The sequence below is a fragment of the Peromyscus californicus genome, unplaced genomic scaffold (assembly GCF_007827085.1).
Source record: "Peromyscus californicus insignis strain IS unplaced genomic scaffold, ASM782708v3 Scaffold_16__1_contigs__length_79575227, whole genome shotgun sequence".
In the NCBI taxonomy this organism is placed as follows: domain Eukaryota; kingdom Metazoa; phylum Chordata; class Mammalia; order Rodentia; family Cricetidae; genus Peromyscus; species Peromyscus californicus.
The window spans coordinates 11,510,619-11,532,252 of NW_026294458.1; the positions used below are offsets into that span (position 1 = coordinate 11,510,619).

The 21,634-nt window shown below is 40.5% G+C and overlaps 1 protein-coding gene across 5 annotated transcripts in view; it reads left to right on the forward strand.

Annotated features, from left to right (window-relative positions):
- Znf148 (zinc finger protein 148) overlaps positions 1-21,634 on the forward strand; it is a 128,596-nt gene that overhangs the window by 64,884 nt on the left and 42,078 nt on the right. For all 5 annotated transcript variants that reach the window (XM_052740378.1, XM_052740379.1, XM_052740383.1 and 2 more), the window contains one exon: positions 16,215-16,340. In XM_052740378.1, the coding sequence (XP_052596338.1) occupies positions 16,215-16,340 (126 nt within the window). The remainder of the gene's footprint in view (positions 1-16,214; positions 16,341-21,634) is intronic.

Below are 21,634 nucleotides of genomic sequence, written 5' to 3' on the forward strand. Positions count from 1 at the left end.
CTTGAGTTTTCTTCGTTTGACTGACTTAGTGTCTGTCTTTAAGTCAGAATCAGTTTTCGACTTTATCCTCCATGGAAAATTTGAGATCAGGGGAGTAATCCCTCTAGTTTTGTTCTTTGCAAGACTGTTAGGACAGCTTATGCCCCTGTATTCCATATGCAGACTCAGTCTTATTTTAGAGCCAGCTGGGTTTTTATTGGGATCATGTTGATTCTAGGTATTGGTTTGATTGTAGTCACCATTTAAGCAGTAGTGGCTTCTAATGCGTCAAATGGAATACCTCTGCAGCTTTTTAGGTTTTCTTTAATTTACCCCAGCATTGTCCGTAGTTTTCAGTGTTGTGTAATTAAACGCATTTTGTGTGGATGCTGTAGCAAATAATGTTGTTTAAAGGATCGATTTTTAGTTGATTACAAGGATAAAGAAGTGCAGTTGCTTTTCCTGTTGACTCTGTGTTCTGTGACACTGTTAGGGTTGCCTGTCAGCTCAGAGTCACACTGTCTGTCCCACTGGTTTGCCAACCTGCACACTTGCCTGAGCTTCCTTTCTTGTAGAGAACCTTGTTATCCTGCCTGGATTCTGACATCTGGAAAAACATCTTTTAAGAAATGTATTTGCTTGCTGGCGATTGTATCTGGACCTCAAGCCTGCCAGGCAAACACTACCCTTGACCTACACACCCTGAGCCCTGCTTTGGCATCATGCATTGGGTGAGCTTCCCATGCAGTACCCCTAGCTAACAGCTTGGGGACTGAGAAGCTCTTGGGTAGGTGATAGGAAAGAGCAGAAAGGGGAAGAGACAAGAGATAAACATTTGTAATCAATCCCTACCCCACTCATAACCCTCTGCCCACCTCAAATCTGGCGTCCACTCTGTAATTTGGTCAATTTGAGGATGTTTTATTAATGAAAGCAACAATATGTGACCTTTTGAGACTGACTTTTTCACTTGACATATAAATAAATCAGAGCTGTCATCTGTAATCCATTCTTCTTGTTAGGTCACAGGTCACCAATCTCTTATTGAAAGGATGTTGTAGTTGTTTCCAAGTTTTAGCTAGTACAAATAAAGCTGTTGTGGACATAAGTACATGGGTTTTTTGTGAATACAGGTGTTGATATCTGCGGAATGACTGTCCTATGTTCATAGCCCATCACTTATATATGATCACTCTTAATATTTTGCTCTGTCTGTTCATGTGTTTTTCATAGGCTATCACAGGATTGTGAGGGCTTTCCCTCCTTATTAGCACATTGAAACTTTTCTCAACTCTATTCTTTTAAAATGTCTGCTTGAGGCTGGGGAGAGGGCTCAGAGGTTAAGAACGATGATTGCTCTTTCCGAGGTCCTGAGTTCAATTCCCAGCAACCACATGGTGGCTCACAACCATCTGTAATGAGATCTAGTGCTCTCTTCTGGCCTGTAGTGCAGGCATATATGCAGGTAGAACACTGTATACATAATAAATAAATCTTAAAAAAAAAAGTCTGCTTGATATACCATTTGTATGGTTACCCAAACTGAGTCATCACTTCACTAAAATAATGATAAGTGAAACTTAAAATTTGGTCATGCCATTTAACAGCTGGTCAGAATTTGGGATTTTGTGTGACATTGTTTTATAGTGGAACATAAATAGACATGAGGAATTTTTTCCCTTCTTAGTCTTATATTGCTGTTGGTTGCAAGGGGTAGGGCTTAGAATTTAAGTATTCGTTTTTCATTGAAAAAGGAGTTTCACCTAGAACAGTGTGATCCTATTTCTCAATGTGTGTAGACTTAGAGTAACAGGCTGCTCTCAACATTCTTTTTAGAGTGTTTTTAAAAAAATGACATTGAGTGTGATTTTCTTCTTTTGTTTGCTCACCCACTTGGAAATCACAAAGAGCCCCTTTTCGTATTACCTTTGGTTAGTTTAGAATTAATAGTTGGGTTTTCTCAAATTGTTAACGACTTTAGGTTCTGTACCCTTAGTAAATTGAGTGTCTGTTGAAAGTTCTTTTTGTGGCAACTTCATTCTCAAGATTTATTTTGATTTTCTACTCTGAATCAGTAAAGACCAACTTTTTAGTGTGTGGTTCCCTCATTGGACATTTGTTCTTTGATATGCTACATTTATACCGAAACGTCCTCACTCTCACTGGACACTTGAGATGCTTGTCAGCTCTGTGGTGTCTGTTGGGCAGTGTCCATGCAGGCTGCTTATCACTGCTGGCTGTCTCACTAGACAACCCAAACCGAGTTCATTGGAGAGAAGGAAGAAAGCTCTCGCTTACTTTCTTATTCTTCCTAAGTTCATCGGGGGTGGGGGGGGGGGGGGGGGGGGGGGTGGGGGGGTTGAGAGCACATAAACGTCTGTGTTCTTTCTTCTTCCACTTGGATGACATGCGTGTTAACCGGAAAGGTTTGTGTCTGTGTGTACAAACTGGAGCAAATTCTAACACACAATAGTTGTCTTCTCATAAATTGTTGAGTTGTATCACTTGAGTGATAATATTTTATAAATTGGGAGCTATCTAAAAATTCATGTTCTTGTCCCAGATCATTATACAGAAAATATTTCAGGTATATATAACTCCTGAAAGATTTACTTCAGCAATTATGTGACATTCTCTTAAACATCTTTTAAAACTTACGTGTGAAGGTCTGAAGACAGCTTTCAGGAGTCAGTTCTTACCTTCCACCGTGTGGGCCCCAAGATCACACTCCAGTCATCAGGCTTAGAGATGGGTGCTTGTGCCTCCTGCTGCTTCTCTGTGGCTGTGAGTGACAGTTTCAGTCATGAGTTTCTGTGCTGTAAAGCAGCATGATAGAATTGTAGCTAGACTTCAGTGTGTTTGTTCCTTTGAATAAATTTTTAATAGGCTTGGAAACTCAAAATATATTTCGCCATTGGAGTGAGACTTCTGTTTTGCTTTGGAGTTTTAAATTTTTCTGAAATCCTATCATTAAGGAAGATGGCATAGACAATTATAATGTATACCTTTTCAAAGTCATTTGTATGTTATAGTCTGTTCTTAATTACTATTGCATGTCTTTTTCAGATTCATTTGAGATACTCGGTAGTAATGTATTACATTTGTGGGCTATTGATTCTTAGCTTTTGTTAGGGCTAAGTTTTCAGAGGATATGCATTTTTAACATTGAAATACTTCTTACTTCAGCATAGTCTGGATATAATTTGTAGAGGCAGTTGAATTAGACTCATGTTGGATAGAATAGGTAATAACAGATTTGTCAGCTCCAGGCTTTCATTTTTCACTCCTGTGCGAAAAGCCCTTAGAAGACTTCCTTCACAGGAGTCAGTTTCTGAACAGAGAAAACATGACTGAATGAACCTTCATAGTCTTTGATGAGAATTATGCTCACAATTACTGATGTCAATTCTTTTTATTAATTTATGTATGTATTGAGACTAGGTTATACTGTGTAGCCTTAACTGGCCCAGAACTCACTATAGTCCCAGGCTAGCCTCAAGCTTACAGACATGCCCATCTCAGTCTGTACGTGGATGAATTACAGTAACACTTTCACAGGTTGAGTTACTTTATCCATATGAAATATTTTAGATTTTGCCTTTTCTTTTGGATTTTGGAATATTTACATATGAATAATAAGATTTGGGTGATCGGACCCAGGTTAAAACAGGATAGTCGGCCGGGCGGTGGTGGCGCACGCCTTTAATCCCAGCACTCAGGAGGCAGAGCCAGGTGGAACTCTGTGAGTTTGAGGCCAGCCTGGGCTACCAAGTGAGTTCCAGGAAAGGCGCAAAGCTACACAGAGAAACCCTGTCTTGAAAAACCAAAAAAAAAAAAAAAAAAAGGATAGTCATTTTTGTTTCATATACACTTTATTACACAGAGCCTGGAGATAATTTTATGCAAAATTGTTACTGTGTATTTTGAGTTCAGCCCTATACATGAAGCCAAGATCGCAAGGTTCCTCTGGTGCCATCATGTCAGCACTCATGATGGAGATTTTGGAATTTGGAATATTTTGAATTTTGGATTAGGAATGCTTGATTTGTAGTTGTTTATTTTAGTGAGCAAACCCAACATACTCTGCTTTTCACTATTTTCCTCTGATCATAAAAGAATCTGACCCAACTCACTATCCTTTTACCCCTGTAGGTGGATACTAATTATTAACAGATTTCTCTCTAGATGTCTTCATGAGAATTTGCAAGTTGGATTTCGTTTAGGTCAGGGCTAGAGGCTCTGCTTAGCTGGGTCAAAGGTGTCTGTTGTGCATGTATTCTATTATAAAATGACCACGTAGTTATTACAAACGTTAAACTACTGTGACAAGAATAATAACACACAGAAAAAGCAAAAGTTCTTTAGGCTTTTTTGTAACTCAGTTATAGCATGCTTACCTAGGATATGTAAGGTCCTGGCCAGGGTTCAATCTCCAGAAACACAAGCACAAGTGTGTGCCAGCGTTCAGTCTCCAGAAACACACATGCTTGTGCGTGTGTGTGTGCGCGTGCGTGCATGCTTGCTTGCGTGCCTGCCTGGATGAATGAATGAATGGCTGGGGATTCCTTGTTTCTATCTTTTGCCTATTCTGATCCCAAAGAGATTACAAATACTGATATCCTAGAAAAATTTTAATTTGTAGACAAATATTGGTATATTTATTTCTATATAGTATGTTTTAATACATACATCACATTTGAAATGGTGCTTATTTAATGATACTTTGTATAGATTTTCATGCCATTGCATATAAAACTGCCTTGCTTATTTTTAATAGCCAATTAAGTGGTATGCTATTTTTTTACTTGACATTTAAGTTATTGCTAGGTCTGTTTGAGTGAAATAATGATAAAAGGAATGCTTGTGCATGTATCTATACACACATATTTAGATTCTTTTGTATATGCATGTACAGAAGATTTAGACTCTTTTCTGTACATGTGTTTATTAGATCAGAACATTATAAAGAAAATTGGATAAATTGTTAGGTTCATAAATTTAAGTTACATAAATTTAGTCAAAAGCATTTCCCATGTACCTAGATCAAGGCATAGAACATCACTAGTGACCCTGAGACATGCCATCCTCCCATTCTTATTACCATACCCTTAGGCTTTTATCATGGTCTGTTAGCTTGCTTGAGTTTGAATTTGATATAAATATAACCATATATATATACATATATATTGTGTATTGTGGTTTTTTATTGCTTATGAGATACAGCCATCACATGCCTTTAGTAGGTTATTCTCATTTCTGAATTTTTGTTCAGTATTCTAGTATTGTAGACAGACTGTCTCTAGAGTGGGCTGTAAGTGTGCTCAGTGTAGACTGTTTGCCAGCCAGCGCAGAGGGCTAGTTTCAATCCCCACACCTCTTCCTCCCTCCCTACACCTCCTCCCCAAAAGGCCTGTTTCTAGATACTGACCGTTCTGAGGGGCGGGCGCTGCTTGAGTTTTCGTGCATATTTACTCATTGCTTCTGGTTGTTTCCTCGGGATACAGTTCTGTAGTTGGCAATGTCCTGCTTATTTCCAGAGTTATTGATTGGTTCAGCAATTTATAAAAACTGCTCCATATTCTTGGTATCTGGTCTTGTCATGTACTAGATTTTAATTGTGGCCATTTTAGCTGTATAGTGGATTGAAATATGATTTTAGTTTTTCTTTCACTGGTAACTAATGAAGTTTGGTACCTTGTCATGTTTACTGACACTTCATGTATTATTGCTTGAGTTGAGTTTTTGCAGGTGATGTGAGAATCAAAAAAACATTTTGATTACTATTCAGTTTTTGAAAACTATCCCAGAGAGATTTTCTTTTTTTTCCCATTGATAGCACCCTAGGGGTATTGTAAGGTAAGATGTGGCTAATAGAGGTGCTTTTTTTCCTTCATGCCTTCTTCCCTGTCTCCCTGTCTCCTTCCCTTCCTTTCTTTCCTCCCCTCCCTCCCCTTTCCCCCCTTTCCCTCTTACTTATTTGTTCTTTTATTATGTCCAGGGTACCATGTAGGTTGGCCTCAAACTCACTGTAGCTGGGGAGGACCTTGAAGCCTTGCTTCTCTTGCCTCCACCTCCCAAGTGTGAGGATTACAGCCATGTGCTACCTACCATCCCTGGGAAGTCTTCCTTCTAAAAATAAGGGCTGGTACTAGACTGGAGTGGATGCCATTTTAGAATAAGAAAGTTATACACACTTACCGAGAAAATACTGAAAGTTGTAAACTAATCAACCTGAAAGTGACTGCTGTAATCCTAATACCCTGGAATAACCACTGTTAGTGTTTCTTAGATAGTCTTTAGTATTTCTTTTTGTTTTTGTTTTCCTGTGTGGGTATTTGTGTGTTGGGCATTGTTTGCCCTAAACATGTTAGTGTATCTGCATAAAGTTGTAAAAATGTCTTTTCATAGTTATTTCTATTTACCACTTAACCTTCACCATGAATATTTCCTATTATTCATGTTAATCAAATGTGATATTACTAATAACTGTACAATACCTGTAGTTTATTATTGACTATTAGATTTTGTAGTTTTTATTATCATAAATAATATTGTAGTATTATGTGAACATTGTAAGGGTTTTTGATTTCTTTAGTATGGAGTTTTTTAGGTTTTGAATATGTATTATTAAACTATAATTAACAGCAGCAAAAAAACCAATGAATTCAGTTTTTTTGTAGTGGTATTTGAAAATTCCAATTTCATATCTTTATAAATGATGTAGCAGAAGAATTTTAAAATACATTTCTGTGTTCACATCTGATCCCAAGAAGGTAACAAATTTTCTCATAGGCTAGAAAAGAAAAGTAAAAGAGAATCAGTAGATGGGAATATACATATATATATTATAATTTTTATTTAACTTTGTTTATTGTTATTTGGGGTGGGGGTATGTGCCATGTGGAGGTCAGAGGACAACTTTGTGGAAGTCAGTTCTCTCTCCTTTTGTCTTTTCGTGGATTCTAGAATCAAACTGAGGTTGTCGGGCTAGTGTAACAAGCCTTTTAGCTGCTGCACTGCCTTGCCAGTCCTGGAAATGGATATTAGAGTGTCGGATTGTCTTTGAGAGATACTTTGACACACTGTATCCATCATTTCAGTGTGGCTGTTTATTCTGTAGGAGTATACTCCACCACAGCAGTTGCTTATTTGTTTGCTCATATTGTTCAGTTTGGGCCTTTAGAAATTCTGTCCATCATTTGACTCCTTTGGACATATCTGATCCTTTTTCTAACCCTTGAGGTTCTGGCAGCACAGTGTTTTAGTTTTCACCACATACTCTTTCTTCCTGTCCTAGATGTGGACTCAGCTATTTCCCAAGTTGTCATTGGTTTGTTATAGTTGGATACTGATAAATAGAAATGAAGTTCTGGGGGCTGGGTGCAGTGAGTGTCGTTCCTTCTCCGCTGACAGACCTAGGAAGTAGAGGTGTGTCTGCTCACCCACATGTGTGAGCAGCATTTATACACGTGCCTTTATTTCATGGGGACAAGCATTTCTATGAAAAGAGATTGGATGGAGGAGATGGAGGAGGAAGAGGAGGAAAAGAACATGACTGAGGTGTGTCTAAATCAGCTGTCATTTTGGTATGGGACACTCTTCACACGCTTTAAAAAAAACCGAGGACTTGGAAGAGCTTTTGCTGTGTTGATTACATTAATATTTACTCTATTAGACATGAAAATTTAAAAACAAAAATATTACAGTTAATAACATCTTTGTTAATAAAAACTTTAAAAATTTTTTAGATTTGCTTTTATTTTATGCTTTTGAGTATTGTTCCCTACATGTATGTCTTTGTGCCACATGTGTGTTTAGTCCCAGTGGAGGTCATACAGATTGGAACTGGAGTTACAGGCAGTTTGAGCCACCGTGACGTTGGGAATCACACCCAGGTCCTCTGTAAATGCAGCACATGCTCCCAAACACTGAACCATTTTTTCAGTTCCAACCTTTTTTGTTGTTTTGGTTTTGGTTTTGGTTTTTTGAGACAGGATTTCTTTACGTTGCCCTGGTTGGTTTAAGAACTTGCTATGTAGAGCAGGATGGCTTTGAACTTAAAGAGATCCACCTGCCTCTATTTTTTGAATTCTGGGAGGCACCACCATGTCTGGTCTTGTTTTGTTTTAAAGATCTACTACTTATTATTCTTATTTTTTTTGTGTGTGTTTTTGTACCTGTGTAAATTTTTGTGCACCATGTGCATAGAGGTGCCCTTGGAGGCCAGAAGTCATCTGATCCTCTGGGACTGGAGGTTCAGGTGGTTTTGAGCAACCTAATGTAGGTGCTAGGAACCAAGCCTAGGTCCTTTCCAAGAGAAGTAAGTACTCTTAACTTCTCCACAACCCTGCAAAAACAGCTTTCATAAAACAGAAACTTGAATGAGAAGTGAGTTGTGCGTTTTTGTAGCTCTCATTCGTCATTGTCTGGCTCAATATAAAATGTTGGGATTTTATACTTACTAATGTATCCGGTCTCGGATGCTGTCACTTGTTAAACAACCGTGAAATGATACTGTCCTCAGGAGAAAGCACGTGAGTAAAGAAAGTAGATGTCGTGACAGCTGTTTGATCAAGAAATGGGACAGAGAGAGTGTGTCAGGGCTCTTCAGGAGTCCCCACACTTGAGAATCATTGATGTAAATGGACTGAAACACTTATTGGAAGTGTATTACTGAACCATTTCAGAGCAGTTGCCTTGAGGCAAAGGAGAGAACTTCAGTTCATGCAGTGTCCTGAAAGTTAGAATAGAATTTCCAACTAGAAGTGATCAACTTTACTTCATTAAGATGACTTGATTTGCTCACTATTCACTTTGTCTTGAGGTAACTATAAAATGTTGATACTAGAACAGCATTGAAATTTATAGTAATAAGTATACTTGGGATTCCTCAGCCTCCTCACAGTCGATAACAACTGTCCACTTCTTCACCTGACGGATAGAGTTCCTTATAAGAGTTTGCCTGTAATCATGGGTCAGGCAGAAGGTCTCACAAGCCGCTGTCTGTCAGTGTGCAGCTTTGCCTCCCTGCCCTATTCTGTAGCTTTGGGAGCTTAGAATTTGAAATCTGCCTGTTGCCTGGTTATATCTAGTTCTGTCAGAAGTGTCCAGAGTCAGTCTCTATAGCTTTCCTTCCCTTCCTCTCCTTCCATTTCCGGCCTTAGATTTCGTCTTTCCTCTATTCCATGAACACCCCAGGTAGTGCTAGCATTCTTTCTTTAGTCCAGTCCTTTTGCAGTATTGTGTCATAGCTTCCTTTTCACGCTTAACGTTTGTTACACTTGGGACCGTCTTGATCCAGCAGTTTTCCAGGCTATGTTTGGGGACAGGTTCCTTCTGCTCCTTTCTGCATAGCTATGGCTTACTTTTATTCTCAGCATGACTAATTTTTTTCTAAATTTGGAGTCAGTTATTTGTCTGGATATGCCAAATACAGATTATTCTTTCACAATCTTTGACTTAAGGAGGATATTAATTAAAAAAGTTTGGGTCCACAAGCATTTATAGCAGACATTGCATTGCGTTTCTAAGAAGGAGAAGGAGCCGATGGAGCCAGGGGTGGCATTATAGAGAGATGCTGAAGCTGTGAGCCTGGGTGCTGGGCGGGGCGGGGTGGGGTGGAGAATCATTAGCAGAGTAGACCTCATGAATATGTCAGCCAATAGTGTGTATATTACATTGTTAGCATCATTGGGTCTGGGGAAGGAGAGTTGGGGAGGGAGGCAAGTTTGGAAGTAAAAATTAGAAAGCATAAGATAATGACAGACTTGTAAATCTAATTAAGTCTCTCTCTCATCCATGAAACGTGTCAAGTTGCCATCTTTTTCTGATTCTCCCTTTCCTGTTTTTCCTGTGTACCATTCATTCAGTTAGTTAGAGAGTGGTGTGCTGTCTTGAAGTATTAGTGTTTTGTTGTACATTTAAAGACCTGGGAAAAGGAGACCTCGAGGCAGAGCCAGGCGGATCTCTGTGAGTTCGAGGCCAGCCTGGACTACCACCTGAGTTCCAGGAAAGGTGCAAAGCTACACAGAGAAACCCTGCCTCGGGAAAAAAAAAAAAAAAAGGAGACCTCATATTTAGAATGTGTTTTTCACATCTAGAGTGTCCACTCATAAGCACTCAGTAAGTTTTTTTTTTTAATTCTTTTAGCTTTACTGAATTTGGTACCAAACGGGCACTTAGTATCAATCAGAAGAGTGCAAGATATAGGAAATTACAACAAACAGTGTTTGTGTGTACATGGCATCTTTAAATAGTAAGATGTACATACTTCCTAGTAGAGAAAGGAAACAAGCCTAGAAAAGAAAGAAGGTCTGGACTCTGAACTTGAGTTAGATTCTGGGCTTGAGAATTAAAGGCAGGGTTTTTAACAACTAAGTCTCTTTATATTCAAGCTTGCAAGTATAAAGAGGTGCATTTGAGAACTGTAAGAGAACCACATGGGAGAGCATGGAGTGGGGATGTGCAGGACTCAGGGGACTTGGACTGTGGCAAGAGCAGAGGGTTTAGAGTTTTAGGTGGTGGAATATTTGGGTTTGGTTAATGGGTTTTGGAGTCAAGGTGATAATTCTGAATAGAAAACTACAATGAAATTCAGGCTTTGAGGTAGCCCGAGGGTGCTGGGAGGGACTGGATGGCCTGACTGAACTCAAAACAACAGGGAACACCAGGTGTTTGTTTGTTTTTAAGTTTGATGTATTTTAGCTGGGTGGTGGCGGGGGGAACACCTTTCTTTAATGCCAGTACTGAGGAGGCAGAGGCAGGTAGATCTCTGTGAGTTCAAGGCTAGCCTGGTCTGCAGAGCGAGTTCCGGGAAAAACAAAAACAACAACAAAAATTGATGTGTTTTGCAGACTGATTTTTTTTTTTTTAAGATTTTATTATGGTTTTCAAAAATCTGGTAAGCTAGTCTTTTTAGATGCTTACCCATTTCGTGTGTGTGTGTGTGTGTGTGTGTGTGTGTGTGTGTGTGTGTGTGTGTGTGTGTGTTTTGAGACAGGGTTTCTCTGTGTAATAGTTTTGGCTGTCCTGGAACTCAGTGTGTAGTCCAGGCTGGCCTCGAACTCACAGAGATCCGTCTGCCTCTGTCTCCCGAATGCTGGAGACACTTGCTACTCCTTCAGAGAACCAGCATTCAAGTTCCAGGGCCTACATTGGGTGGTTTGGAGCTCCCAGGGGCCCTGTGTCTTCTAGCCTCACTGGGCACCCATGCATGCAGACACATATATGTTCACAAAAATAAAATAAAAATAAAAGTTAACTTCAAAATTTTGAGGTCACCCAGGAGTACATGAGACTCTGTATATAAATTTATTAAAAAATGAAACCTCTCAAGGAAGAGACAAGATGATTTAATAAATGTCTCTTTGTCACGTCTACAAAGTTTTCTTGTTTTTGTAGATTACTGTTGTAGTCTTGCTTGGACCAAGGAAGGCAGAAATTCTTTCACATATTGTACATTGTGCTCTGTGTTTGAGTTTCCCAGCATCTTTGAAAAACTTACGTATTTTATTATTATCTCCCTGTGTATATGTTGTATGTATGTAGGCACACATGCCATGGCACGTGTACAGAGGTCATAGGAGAACTTTATGGAGTCGGTTCTCTCCTTCACCTTTCTATTTTTCCAGGGATTGAACCCCTGTCTCCAGGATTGCTCAGCAGTGACGTGACTCCACTGAACACTCTCTGTGCACCCCTCCCCCACTGTCGTCCTTCTGTAAATGGTTGCAGTGAGGAGCAGCTTGCCTGAAGCTGCCTTGTGTTAGAGGTGGACTGTGTACTTGAGACGAGGCCCAGTTAGAAGTCATATGGGAAGGAGATTAGTTCATTCCATTTTGAGTAACAAACTTTTTGGACCATTCTAAAACTATGATTTACTGTCTGTCTGGGTTTGTGCCTTTTTTTATAAGTGTGACTAGTATTTGAAAATGATAGTATTAATATAATTGTTTTTCATGTATGTGTAAGTAAAGCTGCATTTCTCTTTTCTTTTAAGCTGTACTCGTAAAGACTTTAGTTTGTGAATAGCTGCTGATTGCAGACTTAGGGTATGTCTTAACTGCTCTAAAGAGTTCCTGTTGCTTTCTTTTGTCTGTTTTGGCTGTTTTGAGACAGGTCTCTGTTTAGTCCTGTCTGTATGGGAACTTACAGAGATCTGCCTGCCTCTGCTTCCTCCAAACTGGGATTAAAGACCACCCTGCCCTGTGAGTTCCTGTTTCTTATTGCTGCAGGTTCTAGTTTATGTTTGATTTTCCATCAGTTTAGAAACTGAAAGATATGTGTGAATTGCCTTTTGGAACCCCTGTGAAATTGGAGCAGTTCCCCAGCTGCTTTCTGTCTCTCATCTCTATTTGTTGTATACCCAGCCTGAATATGTGGCTGTGTTTCAGTGAGCCTCAGAGTCGAGGAGGTGATTTTACCATTCTGTGCTGTCTTCAAATAACTGACACCAAAATAACTCTCTTGTTCTGTAGCCTAATAGAATTTTCAGCTAGGTTGACTGGCTTGTTGACCTGGGATTTCACAGTTCTTCACTTCAGGAGTTCTTGACCGCTCCGTTTCCTCGTTTGCCCCTCTGTGTGACCCTCTGGCTCCCAGAGCTTAAGCACCCTGCCCACGCGTCCTTAACAGCCGCCTGCCTGTGTTCTAGTTTACACCGGGTCTGTAAGGTGGCCTTCGTCTTTGGTGCCATCTTTTTTGTAGTTTTTGGCAAATGTAGTCATGCTAACTGTTGTTTTGGGGGCACAAACGTGAGCCTTTGCAGCCCTAACAACTAGGCTTGGTCTGCTGTCCACAGCTAACACACCAGCCCACAGAGGAGCAGTCTCCTGTTCACAGCTAACACACCAGCTCACAGAGGAGCAATCTCCTGTCCACAGCTAACACACCAGCCCACAGAGGAGCAGTCTCCTGTCCACAGCTAACACACCAGCCCACAGAGGAGCAGTCTCCTGTCCACAGCTAACACACCAGCCCACAGAGGAGCAGTCTCCTGTCCACAGCTAACACACCAGCTCACAGAGGAGCAGTCTCCTGTCCACAGCTAACACACCAGCCCACGGAGGAGCAGCAGTGAATGCGCAGAAAGGGAAGCCAGTTGGTGTCCTCACACTGAGAAGAGGGTCCGAGCGAGGCCCAGTGACTTGCAGGCCATCATTGAGTTTGAACAGAGAGCAAGAGCAAAAGAGCATTACTAAGTAATCATGGTCAAGGTATGCTCCTGCCTGGAATCGCATCCTTGTCTGGGCTTAGTCTCTCCTGAGGGGCTCTGGCAATTTGTCAGAATTGTGTGACGTCCCTTTCCCAGGAGACTGTTTCCCCCCCTGGCTGGCACTTTGGGCTTTGGCTATCCCCTTCCCTAACATGAGATTTCTGGGGAAATAGCAATTCCTTGGGGCCAGTGTTTGAATGGTCTCATAGGCAGTGAGAGACTCTTTGTTCTTGTCGGAAGCTTCAATCATGAGCACTTTTTGTGTACTTGGATGATCTTCAGAGACTTCTGCTGTATTTTGTAGCAGAATTTCAAAAATTTTGTTTTGTTTTTAAGAATAAATTTAAAAGGTTGTGGTGAAGAGGGGGTTGACTGAGCATCCTCAGTCTGATAAAAATTGACTGTATCATTAGTGACCTTAGAACTTTGGTGTGTTAAAGACAAGCACTCTGGAACCAAGACTTGAAGACAGGACAAAGTGTTGACATTGTATGTTTCTTGGACTCTGTTTCTCTAATTAATTGTAAGTATTATGTCTTGGGGAAGCCTTATACAACTTCATAATTATACATTTGGTAATGATTTGTTGACAAGTCTAGGGAGAAAGTGGCTACTAGTCTGTAAAAAACATTGAGCATAGGAAGGGAAAAGAAAAATGTTGAGCATTAAAAACATTGTTTTCAGCCGGGCAGTGGTGGCGCACGCCTTTAATCCCAGCACTCGGGAGGCAGAGGCAGGCGGATCTCTGTGAGTTCGAGGCCAGCCTGGTCTACAAAGTGAGTTCCAGGAAAGGCGCAAAACTACACAGAGAAAGCCTGTCTTGAAAACCAAAACAAACAAACAAACAAACAAAAAAACCCAAAACATTGTTTTCGTTATTTGATTTAGTTTTCTTTTGCTATGATCAGTTTTTAAAATTTTATACCGTTTTCTTGATGTAAAAACAGACATCAAGATATATAAAGTGGACTTTAGTTCCTGATACTATATTGACTTGTTGGAACCTAACCTTTTTTGTGCTTGTGACCTCAGCATTAGTCCTTAGTGTGGCAATGAAATCGGAGTTGTTGACCTCCACTGCATGCTGTTAGGTCTTATAAACATCCCTGGCCAAGACCTCATTCATCGTTTTTTCCCTCTGGTTCAACAAAGTTTCTCAGATTCATCAACTCTGTTTTTGTTTCTCAAAGCCTATTAATTAGTTGGTTAGCACTTTGTTTAATTTGCTGCACATATGCATACAGTCACTCTGTATAGGTTCAGCAAAAGATGAAAATACAGTTTTGGGGTGGGTGGTCACAAAAGACTATTTCATGTGTGCATGACGAGCAGAAATCAGGCAGGTTTATTCAGTGTGCGCACACTGGGAAGAGAGCTGTATGAAGAGGTCCAGAGCTAAGCTGTGTTTTTAGAGCACTGACATGAGCTTTAGGGTTAGAGGAATTGGTGTAGGGGCAAGAGGTAATTCAAGTTGAGCAGTCCTGTCATTGTCTTAGCTCTGTTTGATCTGGAAGAAGTCTTGCTTACAGGGATGGGGTGGTTACTAGGATAGAGTTACTTTAGCTCCAGGGGACTCCATCCTGTGAGTGTCCTGGGTATCCATGGTGACACAGAAGAAAGGTTAAGGCCAATGATTTATCTATGCCATCAACCATTCAGGAGATGAGATAGATTACACAGACACGCCTGGAGAGGTGGACAGGTAGCTCAAAGTAAAGGAGACAAACAGAATCATAGAGAAGCCAGGCTTTTATCTTGAATTTAGTTACCTTGAAGCCCAAGTGAGGAGTCAGTGCTTTTTAGCAAAGATGGTCTGTTTCTAAGTCCGTTACAATGCTCCCCGTGTGTATGAATACTCTCAATCTGGAGGGAGCTATCGTATCAGCTAATCTATCTAGCCTTACGGTTTTCCAGGGTGAATGATAAACTACTATATGCGAAAGGACAGACCTTAATGACAGAGCATATAGGTGAACATAATACTCTGTTTATGTTCTGACAAATAAAGCTTGCCTGGAGATTAGAGGGTGGAGCTAGCAACTAGTTAACCATAGAGGTCAGGCAGTGGTGGCACGCACCTGTAATCCCAGCACTTGGGAGGAGGAAGCAGGAAGATCAGGAGTTCGAGGCTACTCTGGGCTACACGAGATTGAATCGGTCTACAAGAGAAGCAGAGTGCTTTCTTTTAATCCCAGCACTAGGGAGGTGGAGACAGAAATATAAAGTGGGTGGAGACAGGATCTCCCCCATTTGGTCTGAGGATTTGTAGAGGTAAGAAGTTTCTCGTGGTTGCTGCTCTGCTTCTCTAATCTCCAGGCAAGCTAGACACAAGCAAAGTATCATACAACAGAGAACAGGATGTTTATGCCTGAAAATAGGAGTGCCTCTATAGAGCAGAGCAAGGAGGTAGAGTCAGTTCTGTTGAGGTCACACTTGTTACAAGATCTATTTATCCATAACTTCCTGACTGTAGTTATACTTAGAAGAGTTAACACAAGGGACTTCGTTTTTGTACTGACTTTAAGATAAGGTTTGCTATGTAGCCTGGGCTGGCCTCAGCCTCAGGATTCTTGTCTTTTAGTCTCCCAAGTGTTGGAACTCTAGGCATGTGTTACCATGCCATTTCATTTCTGATACCCACCTCCACACCCCTTGTCTCCGAACAGTTTTCTGTAACATTGTTGATTAGCTATCCTATGGTTTGGTTTTATTTATCCCTCTTCGCCAGAGTGGACTTTTTCATGGTTGGTTTGATTTGATTCCCGTGTGTAGGGAGAAGGGACAGATGACAAGGAGTTAATACCAATAAACCTTTTTGGCTAAATTCAAGCAACTTAAGTATAGAATGAGTAGGCAGAGCCTACTTGGAGTCCATCCTCACGTTTCAGCCTGTCTGTCCTGTGGGTGATGTCCTAGCCTCCCAAACAATACCCCTCAGGTTATTCTGTTAGAAGTTGTACTTCTGCACAATGCACATTGGACTTCATGCGTTTCTAAAATCAGCTTTGTTTTTTTTAAACAGATAAGTGTAAAGCAGGAAATTACTTTTACTGATGTATCTGAGCAGCTGATGAGAGACAAAAAACAAGTCAGAGAGCCAGTAGACTTACAGAAAAAGAAGAAGCGGAAACAACGCTCTCCTGCAAAAGTAAGAGAATGTGTTAAGGTGTGGTCACTAACCTTTTCGTTTTCAGTTGTTGGTTTATCTTGTGGGCAGGAACCTGTTTGGACCTTAAACCAGATGCAGAAGTCTTAACATGGTTTAGTACAGTTGGTGTGCTACACTAGCTTCTGCAGGAGGGATAGAGGAGAAGCCTACCTGTGTGGATGTGGTGGGCCATGACTTTTAATCTCTCTCTCTCCCACTTGTATCTCTTTCTTTCTAAAAATGAATTTCTGTCTTTCAATGTCTCCTTTGTATTTAAAAACTAACAAGATATGTAGGTTCTTACTTGTTGTTCATATTTTAATACAAGTGTTAATGTTTCGTGAAAGTTTACATTGACTATTCATCAGAGACACCTTTAATAGAATGTACGCTCCCCAAGGGCAGAGATCTCATTTTATCACTGTATCAAGGGCCTGAAGGGGGAGGCTAAATGAACCTTAATGTTTCGTGGCTCAAGGAATGGATTGGTAATAGATGCTATGAGGAGTTGGTCTGCTTTTGTATTTTTCCTCTTGCAGTGTCAATGTCTTGATGGTCTGTAGCATGTATGTAGCATTGACAAGTCATCTTCACAGTTATTTCTCCCATGGTTTCACCCTACGTTGTAAAGAAGCTGCTACCCCTCTGTCCCCTTTTTTGAAACAGGGTCTATATAGCTAAAGCTAGCCTTGAAGATGTAGCCAAGAAGGACTTTGGGTTTCTCATTCTCCTGCTTCTACCTCTTAAGTGATAGGATTACACTAGAGTGTCCTACCATGCATAGTTTTAGGCAGCGCTGGTATTGAACCCAGGGTTTTATGCATGCTGGTCAGGTGCTTTGCTTCCTGAGATACATCTTTGGTTTGGTTTGATTTTTTTTTTTTTTTTTTAGGGTTTTTTGAGACAGGGTTTCCTGTGTAGCTTTGCGCCTTTCCTGGAACTCACTTGGTAGCCCAGGCTGGCCTTGAACTCACGGAAATCCGCCTGGCTCTGCCTCCTGAGTGCTGGGATTAAAGGCGTGCGCCACTACCGCCCGGCCATTTTTTTTTTTTTTTTTTTTTTGGAGGCAGTCTTGGTAGGACCTAGACTATACTGGCTTTGAACTTGGAATCTTCTTCCTCCATCTCCTGATTACTAGCATGAACTACCATGCTGATTCAGTAGCAGGATCTTTTTGATGGCTGCTTACTGTAATTTTTATTTAAAGTCATAATCATTATCGTGTACAATTATATACTATAATGGGCTAGAGCAACTAGTACTGTATTGCAAGAGCAGATTGCTCAAGTTTCAGCAGTTTTGTGAGTCAGTTGCTGAAGGCATTGTTAGCTATTAGCATTAGCTAAGGTGGGGATGTTTACACCATATGGATTGGGAACTGCTTCCTGCTTCTCTCATTTCCCACTGTTAACACAGCCCTTGCTGCTGTCTTAGGGACATAGAACCCTATGGTATCAAAGTTTGAAAATTATGGTATAAAATAATAGAATTGTATTTCTAACTGATTATGATTCTCTGCCATATTTCCTTTGTGTCTTCAAAGTTTAGTGGATTTGTGTAAATGTAATTTTCTGATTTTTCAACTTGTACAGTGTGTTTAACCCATTTTTGCACTTATAGTTAACAATAGTTTTTCGTTTGTTTCTCACACTCATGCACACACCCACATGGGTCCTTGCTCAAACTGGGCAAGCATTATACCATTGAACTATATTCCCAGCTCCATGAAGTTTCTTAAGCATTTTTATTAGCTGCATAATACGTTACTTTGACAAGATCATTTTATAGTTCATGATTGTTTTGTTGAACATTGACAAGATCATGTTATAGTTAATGATTGTTTTGTTGAACATTGACAAGATCATACTATAGTTAATGATTGTTTTGTTGAACATTGACAAGATCATGTTATAGTTTTGTTGAACATTGCTGTTGTATTCTCGTCTCCATTTGAAGTCAGTGCTGTACATTTATCATTGTGTTATGGAATCAAAGGGTATACACTCCATTTCCATAATCGTTGTACAAGTTATAGCCCAATCGAGTGGATGTGACTGGTGCTGCCTGCACTCCCGAGACCCTGGAGGTTAGACTTGGCCTTCTGTAGCCCACCACAAGAGTCACACTGGAGTTGGAATCATATTTCTTCAGTTTGGGGTCATACTGAATTCATATTTCTCATTTGTCTGACATTTTGTGTTTCACATTTTATGGGATCCCTTCTCTTGTCCCCACCGCCTTTCTTGTTTTGGAGTCTTACTGTTTTTCTCAGTGATCAATGTGATTCATTTTTATTGTTATTGGTTTTTACATCAACAAATCAAATTCCTCAGTAATTTCAGGGCTTGTGAAAAATTAACTTCTATAATTATAGTAGTGGTTAATTGTGCTGCTTTGTGCTCAGTGTTTACATATGGGGAATTTGTTCTAAGAATGTAAAGTTTATTTTTTTATTGTATACATATGAGTGTTCCCTGCTGCATGTCTGTCTATACACTATATGCATGCCTGGTGCCTGCAGAGGCCAGAAAAGGTCATTAGAGCCACTGAACCTGGAGTTACAGGTGGTTGTGAGCTGCCATGTGAACACTTAAGAACTGAACCTGGGTTCTCAGGAAGAGCAACCAGTGCTCTTAACCTGAGCTGTCCCTTCAGGTCCTCTGTTTTCAAGACTTTTAATCTATATATGTGCTAAGTTATGTATTTTCCTAGATACTTTATTACCATGTTTTTCCGGTGCTGTTCTGTAGTTTAATTCCTTTTTTAAAAAGGGTTATTTTCATTATTTTAATTTTTTTAAAAATTTGATCTATTGTATGTGTAGGAGTATTTTGCCTGAGTATATGTATATGCATTACATGCATGCCTAGTGTCTACGGAAATCAGAAGAGGACACTGGATCCCTTGGGACTGGAGTTATGGATGGCTGTGAGCCATTATGTGTGGCCTGGGAATCAAACCCAGATCCTTTGTAAGAGCAATAAGTCCTATTAACTACTGAGCCATCGCTTCAGCCTATTATTAATTATTGTTGTGGTGGTTTTTCGAAACAGGGTTTCTCTCTAATGGCCTTGGAACTCGATTTGTAGACCAGGCTGGCCTCAAACTCACAAGATCCTTGTGCCTCTACTTCCTGAGTGCTGGGATTAAGACCTGCAGCACCACGCCCAGCAATTGTTTTTATTATGTATGTATATGTGTGTGCATATGAATGCTGGTGCTCTTGGAGGACCGAAAAGGCTATTAGAGTCCCTGCAGCTGGAGTTACAGGTAGTTGTGAGGTACCTGATCACAACTGAGAATCAAACCCAAGCCTTCTGTAGGAATGGCACATGCTTTTAACCACGTAACTCTCCAGCCCCAACTTAATGCCTTCTGAAATTCTCACTGAAGCCTGGATCATTGCTGTCCAGTAGAGGATTACCCAGAACCTCTTTTAGTGATGTGCTCTCTAGGCCTTTGGTGGGTATGTGGAGGGTGCTGAGAATCGAACCCAGGGCCTAATATGTGGTAGACAGGTTCTTTACCTCTGAATGACATTCACAGACCTACTGAAGCATTTCTAAATACACATCATGTATTCAGAGTTTTGCTTGTCTAAGTCAGTTCTTTGAAGATTTCTGAAAGTACCACCAAGGTATTTTGTGTACCAATCAATGTAGTGGCCAGATGAGAGACAACCTGTTCTAAGTACAGTATACATAAGAGAGCATTTTAGGGCAGTCCTTTCAGGAAATTCATAGAACAATGATGTACTATAAATAGTATAAATCAGACACAAATGAGAATAACAAAAATAGTTACTTTAAAATTGTTCACAGCAGCTGAGCAGTGGCGACACATGCCTTTAATCCCAGCATTTGGGAGGCAGAGGCAGGCAGATCTCTTGAGTTCGAGGCCAGCCTGGGCTACAGAGTGTGCTCTAGCATAGCCAGGGCTATGTGGAGACCCTGTCTTAAAAAGGAACAAAAAATGCAAATTTGTTCTTACATGTTACATATGGTGGTTAATTTGAACATTGATCTGCAGTTTCCCGTGTCTGAAGTGTAGGACTTTGAGGTGTAAACTGAGTTCTTTTATATCTCCTCAAAAGTGTGTTAGTGCCATACTTCAGATGTTTCACTGAAGTAACTTATTCTGCCATTTTTGCATGAAGACAGACAAGTTTATCTTGGGTTTATAGTTTATAAATCAATGCCTTGATTATTTGAAGTGTTTTACAATTTTTAAATTTCTCAAAGGTCAAGGTGTAACGATGCTAAGGAAGTGTTTAAGACTTGGGGAAAGTTGTCAGAGGGTGGAATGTTTAGGAATAACATGTAGTAGATGGTGTGAGAACTAGAATTCATTATCTTTGGAGGGCTAATCTCCATCAAGACCTTTTCCAAACCTTGGTCTTTGCTCATCACCAGTATCTGAGGTCTATGCTGTCATTGTGTCAGATGATATCTGAAGGGGAAATAAACCCAAAGTAACACGCCAGGACTCTGGGAGCAGATAGAGCTCTGGTCTGGTCAGCTGTGGAGGTGCGCTGCTCTGCGGATGTCAGCCGCTCCAGACAGCAAGCAGTCGTCATGTCTGAAAGTAGGCGAAAGGCTTTGCAACTGAGTGGGGGGGGCTGTTACCTAGGTTAAGGCGTTTTCTCTATCCTGAAATAATCTGTTTATGAAGGTAGAGGAAATTGTAGTCACTTGTTTCTTTCAGATGTCAAATTTCTCCTTGGGGTGAGGGGTGTAAAGAGCTGCTTTGACTGAAGTAGATTGGATTAAACCCCAGAGCCTCATGCATGCCAGATAAGTGCCCTAATGCTGAAGCACCTACTGTACCCCAACCCAAATATTATTTCATTTTTAACCAAAATAGTACATTTAACCATAAATCCTCCTTGGGTGTCTCAGTGCTGATGTAACAAACCTTTCAAATCCCATGTCTAGTACAGCAGCCCTGTGAGAAGGCTGTTCTTTCCCCTCACGGTGGAGCCTCAAGCACTTGACTTGGAAGTGTTCTTGTTGACTGCTTCTGCCTGCTTCACTGCCTCGTTCCTTAAGGACAGGCTACTCATTGTTCCATTGCTGGAGCTGTGGGCTACTCAGCATCACTTTGTTTTGCCTCTTTAAATCTGCATTGTTCTCTGTTACAGATAGCTGAAGTTATTAGAAGCCTGTGAAGTCTGTAAATGTAATACAGTCTCGGTGTATTAATGTCAGGGGTCATACCCCCACCTCCCAGGCTCGGTGTTGGTTATCTGTGGTATATTTTCCAGTTATAGACATCTAGACTCCCGCCTGTGAAGA